We start from the raw sequence: 18020 nt of genomic DNA on the forward strand, positions 1-18020 counted from the left end.
GTCATTAATCGAAAATGTCATGTCTTCCAAATCATTTTTAAATATTTTCTCTCCATTGTCAATACTCTAATTAAGAGAAATCCAAAATTTGAAGTCTCTAGGTGCACTAGCTCCAGAGATATAAGGTGTCAAAGTCAGAAATTGGTAAAAAATTCATCAAATTTTACAAAAAAATATTTTTTTCAACATTTTTTAAAAATAATTTTTTAAATGTTTTTTTCTCTTCTGTTAATACATCTAATAGGTACACTGCGGAAAAAATTCAAAAAATACGAATGCAATAAAATTTCTCAAAAACAACAATTTCAACTTTGATAGTGAAGAACTTTTTTTTCCTCAATATTCCCCGGGTTCTTTTATGATACGCATCAAGAACGATGCTTCGACTAAAATGATCCGAAGGAATTTGCTTTGTTGTTGTTCCGAAGAATCTGTTTTTTTTTTCATTAGTTTTTGCCTTTCTTTCTGTGTGTGTGTGTGTGCGCTCCAAAAGTGCAGATAGTCTAGCTCACTTTTTTGGTACTTATCCTCAATCGATTTACTCGCAACAGATTGCATTCGACGCGTTCCATTGTTTCCTATTGAAAACTGGCTATGGAATCGGACTATGGGCTCGGAAGTTATGGCCAAAATACTTTTTTTACGGAATAATCGCGTAAAAAAGTGTCACTCATGTTTCGGGCATTTATCCTGCTCGCAACAAATTGCATTCAACGCAAACTTTTATCTCACTGTTTCCAATTGAAAATTGGCCGGATCGGACGATGGGCTTCGAAGTTATGGCCAAAATACATTTTTTACATGAAAAATTCTCACTCATTTTTTAGGCACTTATCCTTGCATTCAACACAGAATTCTGTCCCATTTTTTTTTCTATTAAAAATTGGCTAGATTGGACTATGGGATGTTAGTTATAATAAAAAAAAAACTATTTTTTAAATGCACGAAAAAGCGCCATCACCGCTAGGTGAAATAATCTGATACACTTAAAAATTGTCATGGGATTGCGATTACTAATTTGCTAATACCTTTTTTCAAAAGTTATTTCCTATTCGGATTTTTTTTATTAACATTTAATGCTTTAGGATCCTTTAGATCCAAATTCTTTGTCAAACAGATTGTTCTAAATACAAATTGTGAGGCATGAGAGCGAAATTAAAAAAATATCACGGAATGTCATGACATTAATGTCATTTGAATAAAGTGACCAGACGTCCCGGATTGTGCGGGACAGTCCCGCATTCAGCCTACCTGTCCCGCATTGCCAGGTGTCCCGGAAAACGTCCCGCATTTCATGATAAATACATAATGTTTGGGAAATCTATGGAATAATTAGGTAATGGGATGTTTAGAAAATCTGTAAACGATGAAATTAACTAATCTAGAGGAAATGCTAATATCATCTTCCAAACTTGGACGTACATGTTCATGATAGCATTAGAGGCGAAAGTATAGAATTGATAGTTCCGTAGTTCTGCACAGTTCTAATGCTATCATGAACATGTACGTCCAAGTTTGGAAGATGATATTAGCATTTCCATATCATTGTAAATCGTTTAACTTCACGTAGAAGTAACGCACACGAAATCATTAATTTAGTAATCTAGAGGGTTACTGTGCTTGAAGAGATAAAAGTTTTGTATGTTTTGAGGATTTGAATTATTTCAGTAATTTTAAATGGGGCCATCGGGAATAATTGATACTTTTCGTGTCGAAATCTCTTCACTCCCGCCACTATTAAATAGACTGGAGCAAAATCCGTGGACTATCAAAGATCCCCAGCCTTTTTAAAAATCAACAAAAGTTGAGTTGATTTTTCAGCCTTTGGATAACGCAGAAATCTCCGAAATCTTAGTCGTTTTAATGAACTGGAATGTGAAAATATTAAGGATTTTTATTATCTAAGTACCTATAAAATTAAAAATGTCTAGTGATATTCTGAAAAGTTTAGGCCAGCTCCAGAATCTAGAAAAAATGGGACATCAGAAAATGAGTAAAATCTGGAGTATTCTTGAATCTGCAAAAATCTAAAAAATTTCATAATAAAGAAATGCTTGAAACATGCGAAATTTCACCGTCAATCAACGGCGGTCGTTTAGTTGGAGCCTTATATAAGACAATGGACAACGGACAACATTCAGTAGACCTATGAAGAATGTTTCGTTTATCGAAGAATGTTTCGTTTTCGCCGTACAGCCACGGGGTCTAAATTGTAAATCATTTCTTATTTCATATATGTTTGGGAAAAAACAAAGATTTTGTGGAATTTGTTTCTATGGAATCGAGCGATCAGTATCATACTACATGTTGTAGGTTGATAGGCTGACGAAAATCTCATTGACGATTTGGTACGCTTTCAAAATATATAATGCATATGGTGTCCTGGATTGGCCCAAGAAAAATCTGGTCACTTTACATTTGAAATAAAATTCGGTTCTCTCGCCGCCAATTTCAGATTTAGAGCAGTGTCCTATCAAGAAAAGTTATAAATAGTGTGTTTTAAGGGCTACGCTGCCGTTATACGCATAACTGTTCAATGTACATAGGAAATCCAAGCAAACATGGGACAAATATTTATGACGGTACATGTTTGTTTATATGAAAAAAACACAATTTTAAATAACTTATTAGCGAATAAGTCCCATGACATTTCCCGTCACTGCACGTAACTGTCATAGAACATTGAACTATCCCAAAACCTCTAACTTATTTTGAATGCCTCTTCTTTGTGGTCGTCCATTAACCACCAGAAGATTTCTGGGTGGGGGAGGCGTTTTCTTCCCAAATTGGCTCGCTTGTAGAGGGGGTTGGTTCCCCCATAGTGCGCTAGTTCTTTGAAATTTCCGCCGAAAATTTTTCAGAATTTATCCATGAAATTTCCGTATAATTTGTCGGGGAAATCCTAAAGATTTTTCCTATAGAGTCTCTGAAGAATTTCTGGTTAATATTCCGAAAAGTTTCCCTTGGACTGCCAGAATAATTATTCCTAAAATTTAGAAGAACTTTTCGTGGATTGAAAAAGGAAATGTGACAAATTCGAAGTGTGAAGTGCGAAGTGAGAAATGATAAGTGAGAAGTGCGAAAAGAGAGATGTTAGAAGTTAGAAGTGATAAATGAGAAATGGGAGTCAGAAGTGAGACACACAGACTTTTGCCCCGGCGGCGGCAGCGGCTTGACGGGGGCGCGCCGTTGACTTTTATCGGCGGCGGCGTCGTGAATCGGCGTTGATAAAAAAATCAATGGCTGAAAAAATCAATTTTATTCCAGATTTTTGGATTCACGCGGTTTCGATCCACACGGTACGAATCGCCCGTTTAAACATCGACTTCAGTGGATAAAAATTGCAATATCCTGCAATTTCCGCACGATGTCCATCCAAATTGAATATTTTTCCTGAAATTTGTTTAAATATGCCAAAAAAGTTCTTGGTGGAGTTCCTGAAGGAATCTCTGGAGGAAACTAGGATTTTTTTGGAAATTCCTACAGACTTTTCTTAGGAAATTTCATTAATAATTTCTTCGTAAAATCCTATGAGAATTTCTGCAGAAATTCATATAGGTATTTTTTTCTTTTTGGGAAATTCCTTTAGTAAAACCATATAATATTCCTGCAGGAACTTGCAAAGGAACCCCCGTTGGAATTCCTAAAAGTATCTTCCGAAGGAATTCATAAATTAATTTTCGAATGAATTCTTAAGCAAATTTCCAAAGCTGAGAGAAATTTCCGAAATAATCCGTAAATGAATTTCTGAAGGAGATTTTAGAGAATTTTTGGAAGAATTCAGAAACAATTTCCAAAGAAACGCCCAAAACATTTTCCGTAGATATTTCAAAAGGAATTTACGAAGGATTTTCAGAAGGTATATCCGAATTACTGAACGAAGTCTCGACGGAATGTCCAAAGGAGTTTTCGGATAAATCTAAGACTGTCGGTAGTTTATTCAGTAGTTACTTTGAAAAATCCTTTAGGAATTTCTTCGGATATTCCTTCAGGAACTTGTTTAGGAATTCTTAAGGAAATTTCGTCCTAGAGCTTTGCACGGAATTTCAGAAAAGTTTCTAGAATAATTTCTGAAGGAATTGTCGGAAGAATACCTTAACGATTTTCCCAAGATTTTCCTAAACAAATATCTGAAGGAATGCGTGGAGGAAAGTTCGATCTTAATCCTGAGGGATATTCCAAGGAATACCTGAAAGTATTTCCGAAAGACTTTCTGGAATTCGTTTCCGGAGCAGTTTTTGTAGAACTCTTTGAGGCAATGCCCGCGAGAATTTCTGGATAAATCTCCAAATAAACTTATGGAGGCAATTGTAAATCTAGATTTCTCCCGGAACTCCTGGGGAAATCTAGAAATTACTTCAGAAATACCAGTAGGCATTTCCTATGAAATTCTATTAGGAATTTCTTCATAAATTCCTTTGAGCATTCCTTCAAAAATTGCTTCGGAAATTGCTGCATGGATTCCTCTGGAAATACCTTTAGGAATTCTTTTGGGAAGTCTTTTAGAAATACTTTCAAAAACTCTTTAAGCAGTTCCAACAGGAATTATTTTCGAAACTCCCTTCGAAAATTCATTTGGAAATTTCTGCCTCCCCCTCAAAAACCTTCCAGGAATTTCTTCAAAAACTCCTCCAAAAATTCATTTGAGAATTCCTCAGGCTTTTTTTCCTCAAACAATCTAAAAAAATCTCTAGGAATTTCTTTAAAAGTTTCTCCGAAAAGCCTCCGCGATTCCTTCGTAGATTTATTCAGAAATTCATTCGGAATTTCTCGCAGGAAATCCTTCGAAAATTAAGAAGCTCGAAGAAACTCCTAATCGAATTTCTTAAGGAATTCCTTAAGAAATTTCCGGATGAATTGTTAAAGGAACTTCCGAAGGAATTCCTTAAGGAGTCTCCGAAGAAATTCAAAACGAAATTTTCGTAGGAATTCCTGAAACATTTTTTTTTTCGTTTTTTCGCATTCCATAAGGAATTTCCGAAAGAATTTCGTTAAGGATTTTCTGAAGAAATCCGTAATGGAAATTCTGGAGGAATTTTCGGAGAAATTTCGTTAGAAATTTCCGGAAGAATTCTTAAAGTAATTTCATATGAATTTTTTAAGCAAACTTTTCGGAGGAATATCTGGAGGAATTTCAGCCTAGTGGTAAGATGCGCGGCTATAAAGCAAGACCATACTGAGGCTGGGTTCGATTCGCGGTGCTGGCTTAGGTAATTTTAGGTTTGGAAATTGTCTCGACTTCCCTTCCACGCAAAAATGGTTTAGGTAATGGTAACTGGCTTAGAAACCTCGCAGTTAATAACTACTTGCAACTTGTCGGTTGAGAATAGGTGCCAAAAAATAACTTGACTTTTTACGCGCTTTTTGTACAAAAAATAGTATTTTGGCCATTATTTCTGAACAGAAACAGAAAGCAACGAAACTTTTGAGTCCCGATCCCTCCAATTTTCAATAGGAAAACACTTTCGGCTTGCGCACATAAAATAACCAATTATAGATCGTTGCAATGTATACTTGGTGATAGTCGTGTTTCCGTTTGTTGTTGAAAATTTTCCCGTGGAAATTCATAAGAACTTCCATGTAGCTTCAAAAATTTTTACGGTGGAAACTCAAAAGAAAAAATTCCCTAAAAATGCAGAAAAATTTCCGGTGGAAATACATAAAGAAAAATACAAGAAATTCAGACGAACTTCGGAATAGGAAATGAGAGGATTTTTTCCTGGAAATTTAGAGGATTCTCTTGGAAATTTAGAACATTTTTCCAAGCCAATTAGGAAAAAAATACTGAGTTTTAAAAATTTAAAGAAAAATTGGAAGATTTACTGTGGTGACTGGAAAGCGTCGCCGTGGTCACAACCAACCTAAATTCTGCTTTCCTGAATGGAACGTCCATGAATTATATTAATAAAACATCCCTACAACAGCATTCACAGTAGGAATTTAATTATTTTGCTAAATTGGTTTGCCAAATAAGTCAACTGTCCTAATAGCACAAATAAAAAAAAAAACAAGAAAACTGATTAAATAAGTGGCCTGGTTGATTTTAATAAATAAAAAAATAAATATTGTTAAGATAGTTTATGTGCTACTTAACTAATCCCATAACTGGAATAATTTGCCTACACCATGTATGGGCATGTATTCAAACCTTCACAAAAGCTTATGTACCACACCATACATAATTTGCGAGTCACCTACAGGTTTAGGTGTCCGACTGAATGGGACTTTGCCTTTGACGAATTCCAAAGATCAGTTAAATATTTTATGTATTATTCTACTTAGTAGATTAAATCTACTAGATAAAGCCTCATTAAAATTCACAAGCTAATCAACTAACACATTGTCTTAGAGACACCATCACTTGAAGTAGATTTGAAATTGAATTCTGGCGAGTTCCATCTTAACAACATTTATGAACTATCATAAGACGAGTTTATTGCTATTCTAATTATTTCCACCACGTATAATTGCTTTACAGATAAGTATTCCGTCCTCAACCAGGCCATCTTTAGTGTATTGTACTTTACTTGACTCGACTCAAGTTGGTATTGAACTTAAATCTGTAGATTAAAAAATTATTTTTCATTATGAATCCTGTACACCTCCGGTGGTGCAAAGGGCCGACTTGAAAGATCTCCATCCTGAGCGATGCCCGGCTATCGCTTTAACCTGTTGCCAGGTTAGATTTCGGTCGACTTCTTTTATTTCTTTATTGAGGCTTCTCCGCCATGAGCCTCTGGGTCTGCCTCTGCTGCGATGTCCCGCTGGGTTCCAGTCTAATGCTTGCTTACAGATTTCGTTTCCGCCCCTACGTAGAGTGTGGCCGACCCAGCCCCACTTCCGATCCTGAATTTCTGTTGTTATCGGCCTCTGGTGACAACGACGATGGAGCTCGTTGTTTGAGATCCAATTGTGAGGCCACCAGGCCCGAATTATATACCGCAGGCATCTGTTAATGAACACCTGCAGCCGTTGAGTGTTCTCCACTGATACACACCATGTTTCGCTAGCGTATAACAGCACAGATTTCACGTTAGAGTTGAAAATTCGTATTTTGGTGCGTTCACTTATCTGCCTGTTTTTCCAGATATTTCTTAAACTCGCAAAGGCAGCCCTTGCTTTCTTGATCCGTGCGCCTATGTCGATCTTGGTACCGCCGTCTGACGCCATTTGGCTACCAAGATATTGGAAGCTTTCAACATTCTCCACTGGTTGCCCGGCTACTGTGAAACTGGAAGGAGTCACCGTGTTTACATCCAACGATTTGGTTTTGTTGACGTTGATGACTAAACCTGCCGAGGAGGAGCGATCGGCAAGGTCGTTGAGCTTACTCTGCATATCAGAGCGCCGTTGCGCGAGTAGTGCAACGTCATCCGCCAATTCGAAGTCGTTTAGGTGCTCCATGGTTATAGGCTGCCATAACAGCCCGCGGTTTGGCTCACGGTCAATCGCATCTACCAGAATCTCATCGATTACGATGAGGAACAGTAACGGTGATAGAATACATCCTTGCCTCACACCAGCTACGACCCGGATAGGGTCGGACAGGACCCCATTGTGCAGCACTCTACACGAAAAGGCCTCGTACTGTGCTTCGATGAGGCCGATGATTTTCTCAGGAACCCCTTGCGTCTCAGGGCGCCCCACATATTCTCGTGATTGAGACGGTCGAAAGCTGTTTCGTAGTCAATGAATACCAAGTAAAGGGACTCTTGGAATTCGTTGACCTGCTCCAAAATGATGCGGAGCGTGACAATATGGTCCACACAGGATCTTCCGGCACGGAATCCGGCTTGCTGCCGCCGGAGAGTCGCATCGATCTTCTCCTGAATCCGGGCTAGGATAATTTTGCACAGAACTTTGAGAACGGTACACAGCAACATAATGCCTCGCCAGTTATCGCATACAGTCAGGTCACCCGTTTTGGGCACCTTCACTAAGATACCTTGCATCCAGTCGACCGGGAAAGTTGCGGTGTCCCAGATATTACGAAATAAACGATGCAGTAGTTGAGCGGATGTCATGGGGTCAGCTTTGAGCATCTCGGCTGATATGCGGTCGACCCCTGGGGCTTTATTCGATTTCATGCTTTGGATGGCTGTTTGAATCTCTAGCAGTGATGGAGCTTCGGTATTGACACGTGTTATACGTCGGATCCTAGGCAGATCATGCCGAGGTGGTGATGGCCTGGTTGGCACTTGAAAAAGTTGTTCGAAGTGCTCGAACCAGCGTTTCAGCTGGTCAGTTGGGTCGGTCAATAACTGATCATTCGCGTCTTTCACAGGCATCGTTGCATTCATCTTCGCCCCGCTTAAGCGTCGTGAGATATCGTAGAGGAGACGAATGTCCCCGGTTGCGGCGGCTCCCTGTCCCCGGTTGCGGTAGATTAAAAAAACACCTTAATAAAGATTAAAAAAAAAACTCGACTCAAGTTAATTGATTTTTGTATTGCGATTAGTCATTAGCGTGGTAACCCCCCGGCGGCGCACAGGTCTAGACAACCACTGCCTGTTAGTTATGCTTGTTAGCGTGATAAGTTGAACTAAATTTATCGTTATTTAAACGAAGCTTAATTTGGCTTGTATAAAACTAGCTAGAACTGATCAAAACTAAGAAGTTTTATTGAAGAGCGTAAAAAACTTGGAGCTTTTGTTATAACATGATGTTTGCATATTCATTAGAAGCTAGTCGTTCCATTGAAAAGAGTCTGCACAATCAGGTGCACTTCTACTGCAGTCCACTGACAACCGTTTGATATCTAGAAAGCATTGCAGTTATCGAATGACATTCGCTAACTGAAACGTAAACATGTTGTTGTTATGTAACAATTAATGCATTGTCCATAAGAAATTCTGTCCATAAGAACTCCATTGGCTGGAATCAAAATACGGCCGAACTGGTAATTTGGTCGAAAAAGTTGTTTTCCCTAACAGGACGTTTGACCGAAATGGTCGTTTGGCCGAATAGGTCATCAACCCAAAAATGCCATTTGCCGAAATGGTCGTTTGACAGAATTACTGAACAGATAATATGGTCAATTAGCAGTAATTTAGCAGAAAAAATCATTAGACCTACTAATGATCATTTGACCAAAAATGCCATTTGGTAGGAACGGTCATTTAGCAGCCTATTCGGCTAAACGACTTTTTGGCAAGAAAAATCAATTCAGCCGAACAACACTTTTCGCAGAACATGCCATTTGTCAAAATGGTTGATTTGAAGAATGGAAAAAATATTGGTCTTTCTGCCAAATGACCATTTGGCATTTTTGGTCAAATGATCTGTTCGGTCAAACGGCTTTTTCGGCCGAACTTCATTTTCAGTCATTAAGTAAGGACAAATAACTATTTCAGTAAAATTACCAATTTGGCCGAATGTTCCTTTCGGCCAAACTACATTTTCGGTCAATCCATTTTCGACCTAATGATAGTTTCAGATTAAACGTTCATTTTGGGTCGGCTAAATGGAATTTGGCTAGATGAATTTTGGCGTAAATGCCAGTATCGACTTGAAAATAGAGAGATTACGGAATTTTGTTTAATGGTCATTTGATAAAAAGACCATTACGCCAAAAGAGGGGCAATTTTTAACCATATTATCCGTTCAGTAATTGACATTTGTCAGTATGCCAAGTGACATTTTGGCCAAATGACCAAATGGCCAAGAAGTTCTTATATATACAAAGAAATTCCTGTAGGAATCCAAAGAAATTCATTAAAAATTTCGAGCAATTTCCCATTGAATACCAAGGATTTTTAGTTGAAATCTTCATTTTGAACAATCCTCCGCGAAAACTTTGAAAAAATTTTCGTGGAAATTCCGGAGAATTTCTCGTGAAAATTCCATGGAGTCTCCAGCAGATATTTCGAATAATTTTCTATTTTTACGTTGACTATGCCAAACTAGCCGACTTAATTGGGTCCTAAAGTCTCACCTAGTTTATGATTTTAAACGATAGTGCTTAAACAAATATTTTAGGCTGATTTCCAACCCCTTTTACTGAAAATGCAACATTTCAGAACGAATGAATCATCACCTCTAGTCGGTTGCCGGCACTCCGTCGTAACTTTTGACAGAAAACAGATGTGTTTATTTTGACATTTGCCATACGTGTGCTATGTAAGCACGATCTTGTTGTGCCCATTTCCGAAGCATATACCTAGAAGCTTTTGTTTCGTTTTACAGAGAAAACCTTTTTTTGTAAAGTGAAAACCCACTCCAAAGTTGCTAATGCTAAAAGTGAAAACCCACTCCAAATTTTTTTTTTGTCGTTTGCTTAGTGCTATAAACCGTAGTAAAACGATCGAAATGGTGAGCGCATTACGTATTTACAAAGCCAATCTATCTATCTATCTATCTATCTATCTATCTATCTATCTATCTATCTATCTATCTATCTATCTATATATATAAAACTCAATGTTTGTATGTTTGTATGTATGTTTGTATGTATGTTCCAGCATAACTTCTGAACCCATTGACCGATTTCAACCAAATTTGGAACACTCATTCTTTATCTTAATGAGACGACGATAGGGGATGAGAGATGCTCTTTGGAAAAGGGGGAGGGTGTGGGGGGAGGGGTATTGCTTAGTTGTGGATCAACTCAGTGTACCTTTTGAACCCCATTGGCCGATTTCAACCAAATTTGGAACACTCATTCTTTTTCTTGAAAAGACGACGATAGGGGAGTTAGGGATGCTGTTTGGAAAAGGGGGAGGGTGTGGAGGGAGGGGTATTGCTTAGTTATTGGTCAACTCAGTGTAACTTCTGAACCCCTAGGCCGATTTCAACCAAATTTGGAACACAAATTCTTTATCTTAAGGAGGGGACGATATGGGGTTAAGCATGCTCTTTGGAAAAATGGGAGGGTGTGGGGGGAGGTGTATTGCTTAGTTGTCGATCAACTCAGTGTAAATTCTGATCCCCTTGGCCGATTTCAACCGAATTTGGAACACAAAATCTTTATTTTTAGGAGACGACGATAGGAGGTTAGGTTTGCTCTTTACAAAAGAGGGAGGGTATGAGGGGAGGGGTATTGTTTAGCAATCGGTCAACTCAATGTAAATCTTGAGCCTCATGACCGATTTGAACCAAATTTGTATCAAATATTGTCTGTCCTAAGGAAGCGATTTTAGTTGATATGAGTAAGTCATTTTAAAAAGGGGAGGGTGTGGGAGAGGGGTATTGTTTAGTTATCGATGAATTCAGCAGGACTTTTGAGCCCATTTATCGATGTCCACCAAATTTGGAACTCATATTATCTGTCTAAGGAAGACTATATCAGACTGGGTAGAAGTGTCATAGCTGATGAGAGGGATTGTATATTTATTGAACGAACAGTTTAGCATACTTTTTTATCGCATGGGTCAATTAAAACCGAACACGTAAACACGTAATCTCTACCCAAAAGAAACTATTATATAGAGACTGGAAGGAACTTTTGGAATGTAAGGGTTGGGGGGGGGGTTATTGGGGTTGGGTATTGTTTAGAAAATGACTTAATTTCAAATCCCTCTTATTTAGTACATCCAAGGTTCTTTGACATTGTACAATGCTTCGAAAACAAATTGCCCGAATTCTTTAAAAATAGCAAATCCTCGACAATAACATTTTCCCGGTAATAACTTCCCGATACACATATCCCAGAATATGACATTTCCCTGAAAATGACATGTCCCTGAATGTAGCAGGCCATTAACATAACGCTATTTGGCCTAAGGTCATTCGACATGAAGGACATTTGGGATAATTAAGAACAGCATCAGAAAAATCTTGCATAGGAAGCAAGCTTTTGCTGGGTATAAAACAATCATAATTGTTACCCTTCGTCGGAATAATGGTATGCCCAGTGAAAGGCAATGATTAATGTGTTTCTTTCTGAATGGTGGATGTGTTGCTTCTTTAAAAGTAGGCATTTGCCCGGAATAAGGCAATAGTGGGTGTGATCCCTTCTTTAAAAATATGCGTTTGCCCGGAATATGACATCGATGGATGTTTTTCCTTTTTTTGAAAAAGACGTTTGCCTGGAATAAGGCTTTTCAAACCCACGATCCCTTCTTCAAAATCAGTCACTGTTTCCAAAAGCCTTCTTTTAATCAAATGATAAAATATGAATAAGTAAACACAATTACCCTGTTGACCAATTGGTTTTATCATTTTCCGATTTTAAAAGAAAACTGCAAACCAAACTGGCAATTCCGAGCAAGGCCGGGTACATAAAGCTAGTTTACTCTATTTTGTGATTCAATATTGATTGCCACCGTAGCGGTCACAATTTTTTCATTTTTCAAAAGGGTTACTTATTTCGGTTGTCGACACCCAGGTGATTATCAAGGGAAATCATCAGTTTATTGACTTATTTCAGGCTATAAGCCAAGTTGGGTAAAACGCCAGGTCCAGCGACAGGATTAGACGCCGGCTCAAAAAGTGAAGAAAGCCCAAATAAGATTTTTAAGGGGTTTATTACGAGCTAAGAGCGGCCAGCAAGTCCGCTGGACCTGAACCCTATGAATTTCACTGTCTAGAGTATGTTGAAGGCCGCGTTTGCTCTAAAACATAATTTTTTGTGCAAATCCTGATGGCATCTGGTAAAATACCACAAGAGCCCATGCGGGCCTCGTACGATGGGTGCGTTCATCGTTCGTCTGTGACGAGTGGTTGAAATCTAGGACGAAAAAGAACTTGCCCAGTGAGCTTTCAAAAAATGATATGTTTTCTTGTAAAATTGTAATTGTTATGAATCACATTACCGATCCATAACGCTTGGAAAGAAGACCACTAAAACTTTTTATGGATCATTTTCCAAAGATCTATGTGTAGTAGATAAGATCAGCAGCCGAATTCCGAAGGTTTAAGAAAAAATTGAAAAATTTCTTTATAAAAAAAGATTTATAGATTCTCTTTCTCTTTCCAAAAATTTCTTCTCTTCATACCGTATTCCGATAGACTGAAGAGAAAGAAAAAAACTAAAATTTCTTGCGAAGAAAAATATTAGTTCACATATTTTCCCCTAGATGTCTTTTGACAACTATTTGCATACCGGTTGTTCAAAACATCCTCATATCGAAAATAAAACTTGCTTTTGCTTATTGTTATCGAAATAATGAGGGAAAAAAGATAAATATTCAATCTATTGATGAAAATATGCAGTAACAGCAACATTGTTGTGATTTCTAACTGTCTAAAAAAACGAATGCTCTAACTTTATTACCTCGAAAACACCGAACCATTAGCATTTGGTTTAGCTTAAGCTTTAGCTTAGCTTTTGCTTAGCTTTAGCTTAGCTTTACGAATGCTCTAACTTTATTACCTCGAAAACACCGAACCATTAGCATTTGGTTTAGCTTAAGCTTTAGCTTAGCTTTAGCTTAGCTTTAGCTTAGCTTAGCTTTAGCTTAGCTTTAGCTTAGCTTTAGCTTAGCTTTAGCTTAGCTTTAGCTTAGCTTTAGCTTAGCTTTAGCTTAGCTTTAGCTTAGCTTTAGCTTAGCTTCAACTTAGCTTTTTTATGATAGTTGGTTGTGCACATACCATGATATTGAAATGATTTGGATGTTTCAGAATGTTTGCCTTGAAACTTTTTTTTATCAAATAATCAATCAAACGCGATTCTTCTTCTTCTTCAATGGCTTTACATTCCAAATGAAACTTGGCCTTATTTTTAACTTAGCGTTCTGTTAGCATTCCCACAGTTATTAAATGAAAGTTTTTCTTTTCTTGCCATTGCATGAGTATGTATCTTGAGTGGCAAATAAGTACAATGGATGCATGCCCAGGGAACCGAGAATATTTCCCATATTATTTTACACTCCTATGGGAAGTGAAGACACAATTATACCTTCAAATTACATCCAAGAAAAATCTCTTATCGAATTTCTCCATCGAAAATCTCGAAGAAATTTAAATTATCGTTTTCTTTTTCATCTGTCAAAAAATTTCTTTCACGCTTTCGTCGGAATACCAAAATAAGAAAATTTCGAAAATCTCTTCGAGAATTTCTTTTCTTACAAGAGATTTATTTACTGGAATTCGGCTGCAGGTCTATAAAGTATCGAAAAAAAGTGATTTGATATTGATATAGTGATATTGATTTTTGTAATTTGAATACGCTCTTTTGGTATGTACTTCTTTCGAATGGGTAGCAGACTACCTTATTTTGAAGCATGTCGAATGGTCGTGTCAAAAGCGAAGAGCGGACCAGTTTGCTGAGTATTGTTGCGACGAACGGTCGAGACTAGAAATCTCGTCCGGGTCACGACACTATGAAACAGGAATGTTGTTTTTCATAGTCATGAACATATTTTTCTATCAATTGCTAAATTTCAGCTTAGTTATTTGTTACATTTGTCCCTTTTGACCTTTTGTGCCTTTCGACATTTTCTCCATTCGACGTTTTGTCTTTTCGACCTTTTGTCATAGATTCGTCATTTACGGATCGTTTTTTATTTTTTTTTTATGGATTATTCATTAATGTTCATATGCAAAAGTATGTTTTGCCCTTTGAATCCAATGCCCTTGAACTTCTAAATTGAATAGTTTTGTACTTCTAAATCGAGAGAAGGAATTATCGAAACAAGTCGAATACTTATTATTTAGACTCTCGAAAGAAAAACATTTTGTCCTATAGTTGATGTTTCGGACAAAACCCACAAATGTATTAAATATTTGATAATGTGAAGAATGAAAGCATTCTAATACTCTTTTCAAATATAGCTTCCGTTGCTTTCCAAACATGTTTTCCCCTTTCTTTTTTGTTCGGAGGAGAGATCCTTCATTTGTGTATCGCAAAAATGACCAGTTTTAGTCTTCTTCCTTCCTGTCACACTTTTGGTATCAAGCATCTGCAAATTTCGTAAAGATCGTCACATATCTCGCAACACCCGTTCCACCTCAGAGTGTTACATATTTAATGGAAGTTCCATTATATCAAGTCCTTCGTTTACCGTTGACTACATACTATAAAGAAAGCATTCACGCACGATGACACGAGAGCTTTCAATTTGAAAATTTATTCGCAAATTACGCAACGCCAAATTTGGCTTGGCGAGACTTCATTTCGCCCCCTCCTAACACTTTTTGAATGACTGATTCAGTATTTTTGTATGAACCGTAACGATATGGTTGACCCTTAGTGTTGCGTAATTGGTGAACAGGCCCTTGTCACCTTACACCATCATTATAACTGCTGATTCATTGTATCCGACAGTCTTCTTCAATATTTTCACCGATGATGTATAATAGTACTCAATGATCTAACACTTGACTATACGCACCATCTGCGTTATGTTTTAAAAGTTATGTATGTATGAAATAGTGCATAACCTTTTCGGTCGTTTACTATGACATCGGTCGTAGGCAGCTGATGGCGGTGCACTCGCGGATGATTTGCCCTCCAAAGGTTGCATTCATTCGCGTAATCGATCATCCGAGTCGACCGACAATAGAGCGCTCCATTACAAGCCAGGAAAACACTTTCTCACGCTTTTTCTTTGCACTCGCGGCTCGGCTTGGTTTATAAATTACCCGCAATTTCAACGAAAATTATCCCGATTCACCGAACTATTCTTCTAGATATTAATCGCACAACGGCCGCGAAAAAGCTTACAAGTAACAAACAGTCTGAATGAAATCAAAGAACACCACACCGTGCTACTACTACGGAAGCGCTCACCTCAATCCCATCAGTTGCTCGGTAGCGGCACATCCCGACTGCAGGTTAGCGTTGATGACTTCATCCTCGCACCACTCCGGAAACGATTGCCGAAAGTTCGCATAGCCACCTACGCAAATCGGGAACCCAAGGATGGCCGGCGTTTTGCGTTCGTAGTGGTAAGGGAAGTAGTAGAATAGTAGAATCACAGTAGGCAGCGCAGTCATCCAAGGATTCGTCGGCAGCGTCGGGTCGTTGGTATTGTTGTTGGGAGTTCCACGCATATTCCCGTAGCATATGAAAGAGAAAGTAGACGGTAGAGGAAAAAAAACATTGTATTAGTAATTGAAGGCGGCTGCCGCCCACGAGGTGGGCGAAATGGGGAAGAGGAGTGTGATTGAGGGAATATGGATAAAGGAATACGACATCAGGGATAGATGGTATTCAGTGCCAGTGGAGTTTTTCGCCTACTCTCCGACGGTTGGCAATGCGTGGGCTTGAAGGAAAACCCTTCAAAGCTTTCATTCATTTTTCAAGAATGAAAGTGGTGGCATTACCCAGCGTTCATGGAAAATGGAAGGGAAATGATGTATGCGCTGTGGTTGCGGGGGTAGAAAGTTGCGTCACGTATAAAAGCAGAATAGAACATAAAGTTACAAGACATAATAGCATTGTGTGGGTTGAGAAGTGGAGTGGTCGTAGAATGACAAGAGTGTTTTTTCATAAGTATTATTACTCAAGTTTATCTTAGGTGGACGAAAACTCTCATCGCTGCCTTTTTTCTGGACAAACGAAATAACAGAACATAAATATTGTTGGTTCTTCTTCACCTTCGATTTATTGAAACAAAAATCCATAATTATTGATAAAACCTTTTATATTTCAACAGTAGGTCATACTTTTGTGTTGAACTCTGAACCTAGTTTTGATTAATAATAGTCAACAAATAAAATACGCATAATAAAAGGCATCTAAGAAACCTGAGCTTTCGTTCATTCAAATTAAACTTTATATTCATGAACCTATTCAAAATAGTTCTAACGATCCCTTCATATTTCTCAAACAATGTTATCTTCACGCCCAAATCTGTGAATCGCTCGCACCTAGACCTAAATACCCCGTAGTATTAGGCCTCGCGTCGTTCAAATCGGCATCCCGTACCAAGTCGCGAGCAAGCAAATAGATGAGACAACTAAATTGCACCGGAATAAAAGTTTTATGAATGAGCTTGTCTTCTTTTATTTCTTCCTATCACGCATAGGTAATTCGGCCTGGTACATATTTACTGTGTGTGCGCGCTGCGATGATGACCGTTTTCATTCATTTTCCTTCCGCTTCCATGCAACCACTGCCAGCCGTCGTCGTCGCTCTGCGGTAGCATCAATGCAGGGCCAACTAGATTGCCCGATAGGGAAAATGGGTTAAGGTGAGTTACGGCGGCGTCCAAAAATGGCAGCCACAATGGCCGTGCTATCCCTCACCTCGCGTTATTGCACGCACAAATGTGAATATTTAGGCGGTTAGCAAATCTGGAAACCATTTTTTCGTGTATGCTGCAAGTGAGCAAAGGTGAAAAACTAGTTTTTGCTTTTGTCTGTCGTTTACTTTTCAAGTTATGTGCCCTCAAAAGTGCTAGGTAGATTTGAAATTGGACTCCAACGCGATTCACCTTAAAAAAGGTGGGAGGAGTGCCAATCGTTCGTAAATCCATTCAAATAACATTCCTAAACAAACATCATGAATCGCGGCCTAATTAATTTTGATTTCAGGATTTTGGAAAGATCCGAATCAATATACTACAGTTGAGAAATGTGACTTATCTGACCATTTTATCTTCACTTGTCATAAGACGAGTTTGTACAATCCCATTGAATTCCACCACTTAATTGTATCTTGACAGATACGTATTTCGACCTCAACAGTAAGGCCGTCTTCAGTGTCTCGTACTTGACTCGACTTGACTTCAGTACGAGACACTGAAGACGGCCTTACTGTTGAGGTCGAAATACGTATCTGTCAAGATACAATTAAGTGGTGGAATTCAATGGGATTGTACAAACTCGTCTTATGACAATAATCCTTGTCAAATTCGCACTATGCCTTAGCACCTATGTGATTCATTTGAAATCAAACGTTTTATGTCCCCTGTTTGCGGATCTCTAAAGAGGTATTTTTGTTACAATTTTCTCATTCGCATAGTTAATGCACATTGGATGGAAACCGGGCGCATATTCTGCCAGCACTAGTCAGTGCTGGACTTGTGGACTTCATAATCAGGCAACGACGGCGACACGACCTTCAGGGTCAAAGATCTCATATTTTCAGCCCTGTTAGGCGCACTATTCAGTGGAATTTATGTTGAAAGAAAGCA

General features: G+C 38.3%; 1 protein-coding gene across 1 annotated transcript in view; it reads right to left on the reverse strand.

Annotated features, from left to right (window-relative positions):
• Positions 1–18020, reverse strand: part of LOC134227471 (dual specificity protein phosphatase Mpk3) — a 116191-nt gene that overhangs the window by 8523 nt on the left and 89648 nt on the right. Inside the window, exon 2 of the mRNA XM_062708987.1 lies at positions 15671–15779. Coding sequence (XP_062564971.1) covers positions 15671–15779 — 109 coding nt within the window. The remainder of the gene's footprint in view (positions 1–15670; positions 15780–18020) is intronic.

This window comes from Armigeres subalbatus, chromosome 3 (genome assembly GCF_024139115.2).
Source record: "Armigeres subalbatus isolate Guangzhou_Male chromosome 3, GZ_Asu_2, whole genome shotgun sequence".
Taxonomy (NCBI): domain Eukaryota; kingdom Metazoa; phylum Arthropoda; class Insecta; order Diptera; family Culicidae; genus Armigeres; species Armigeres subalbatus.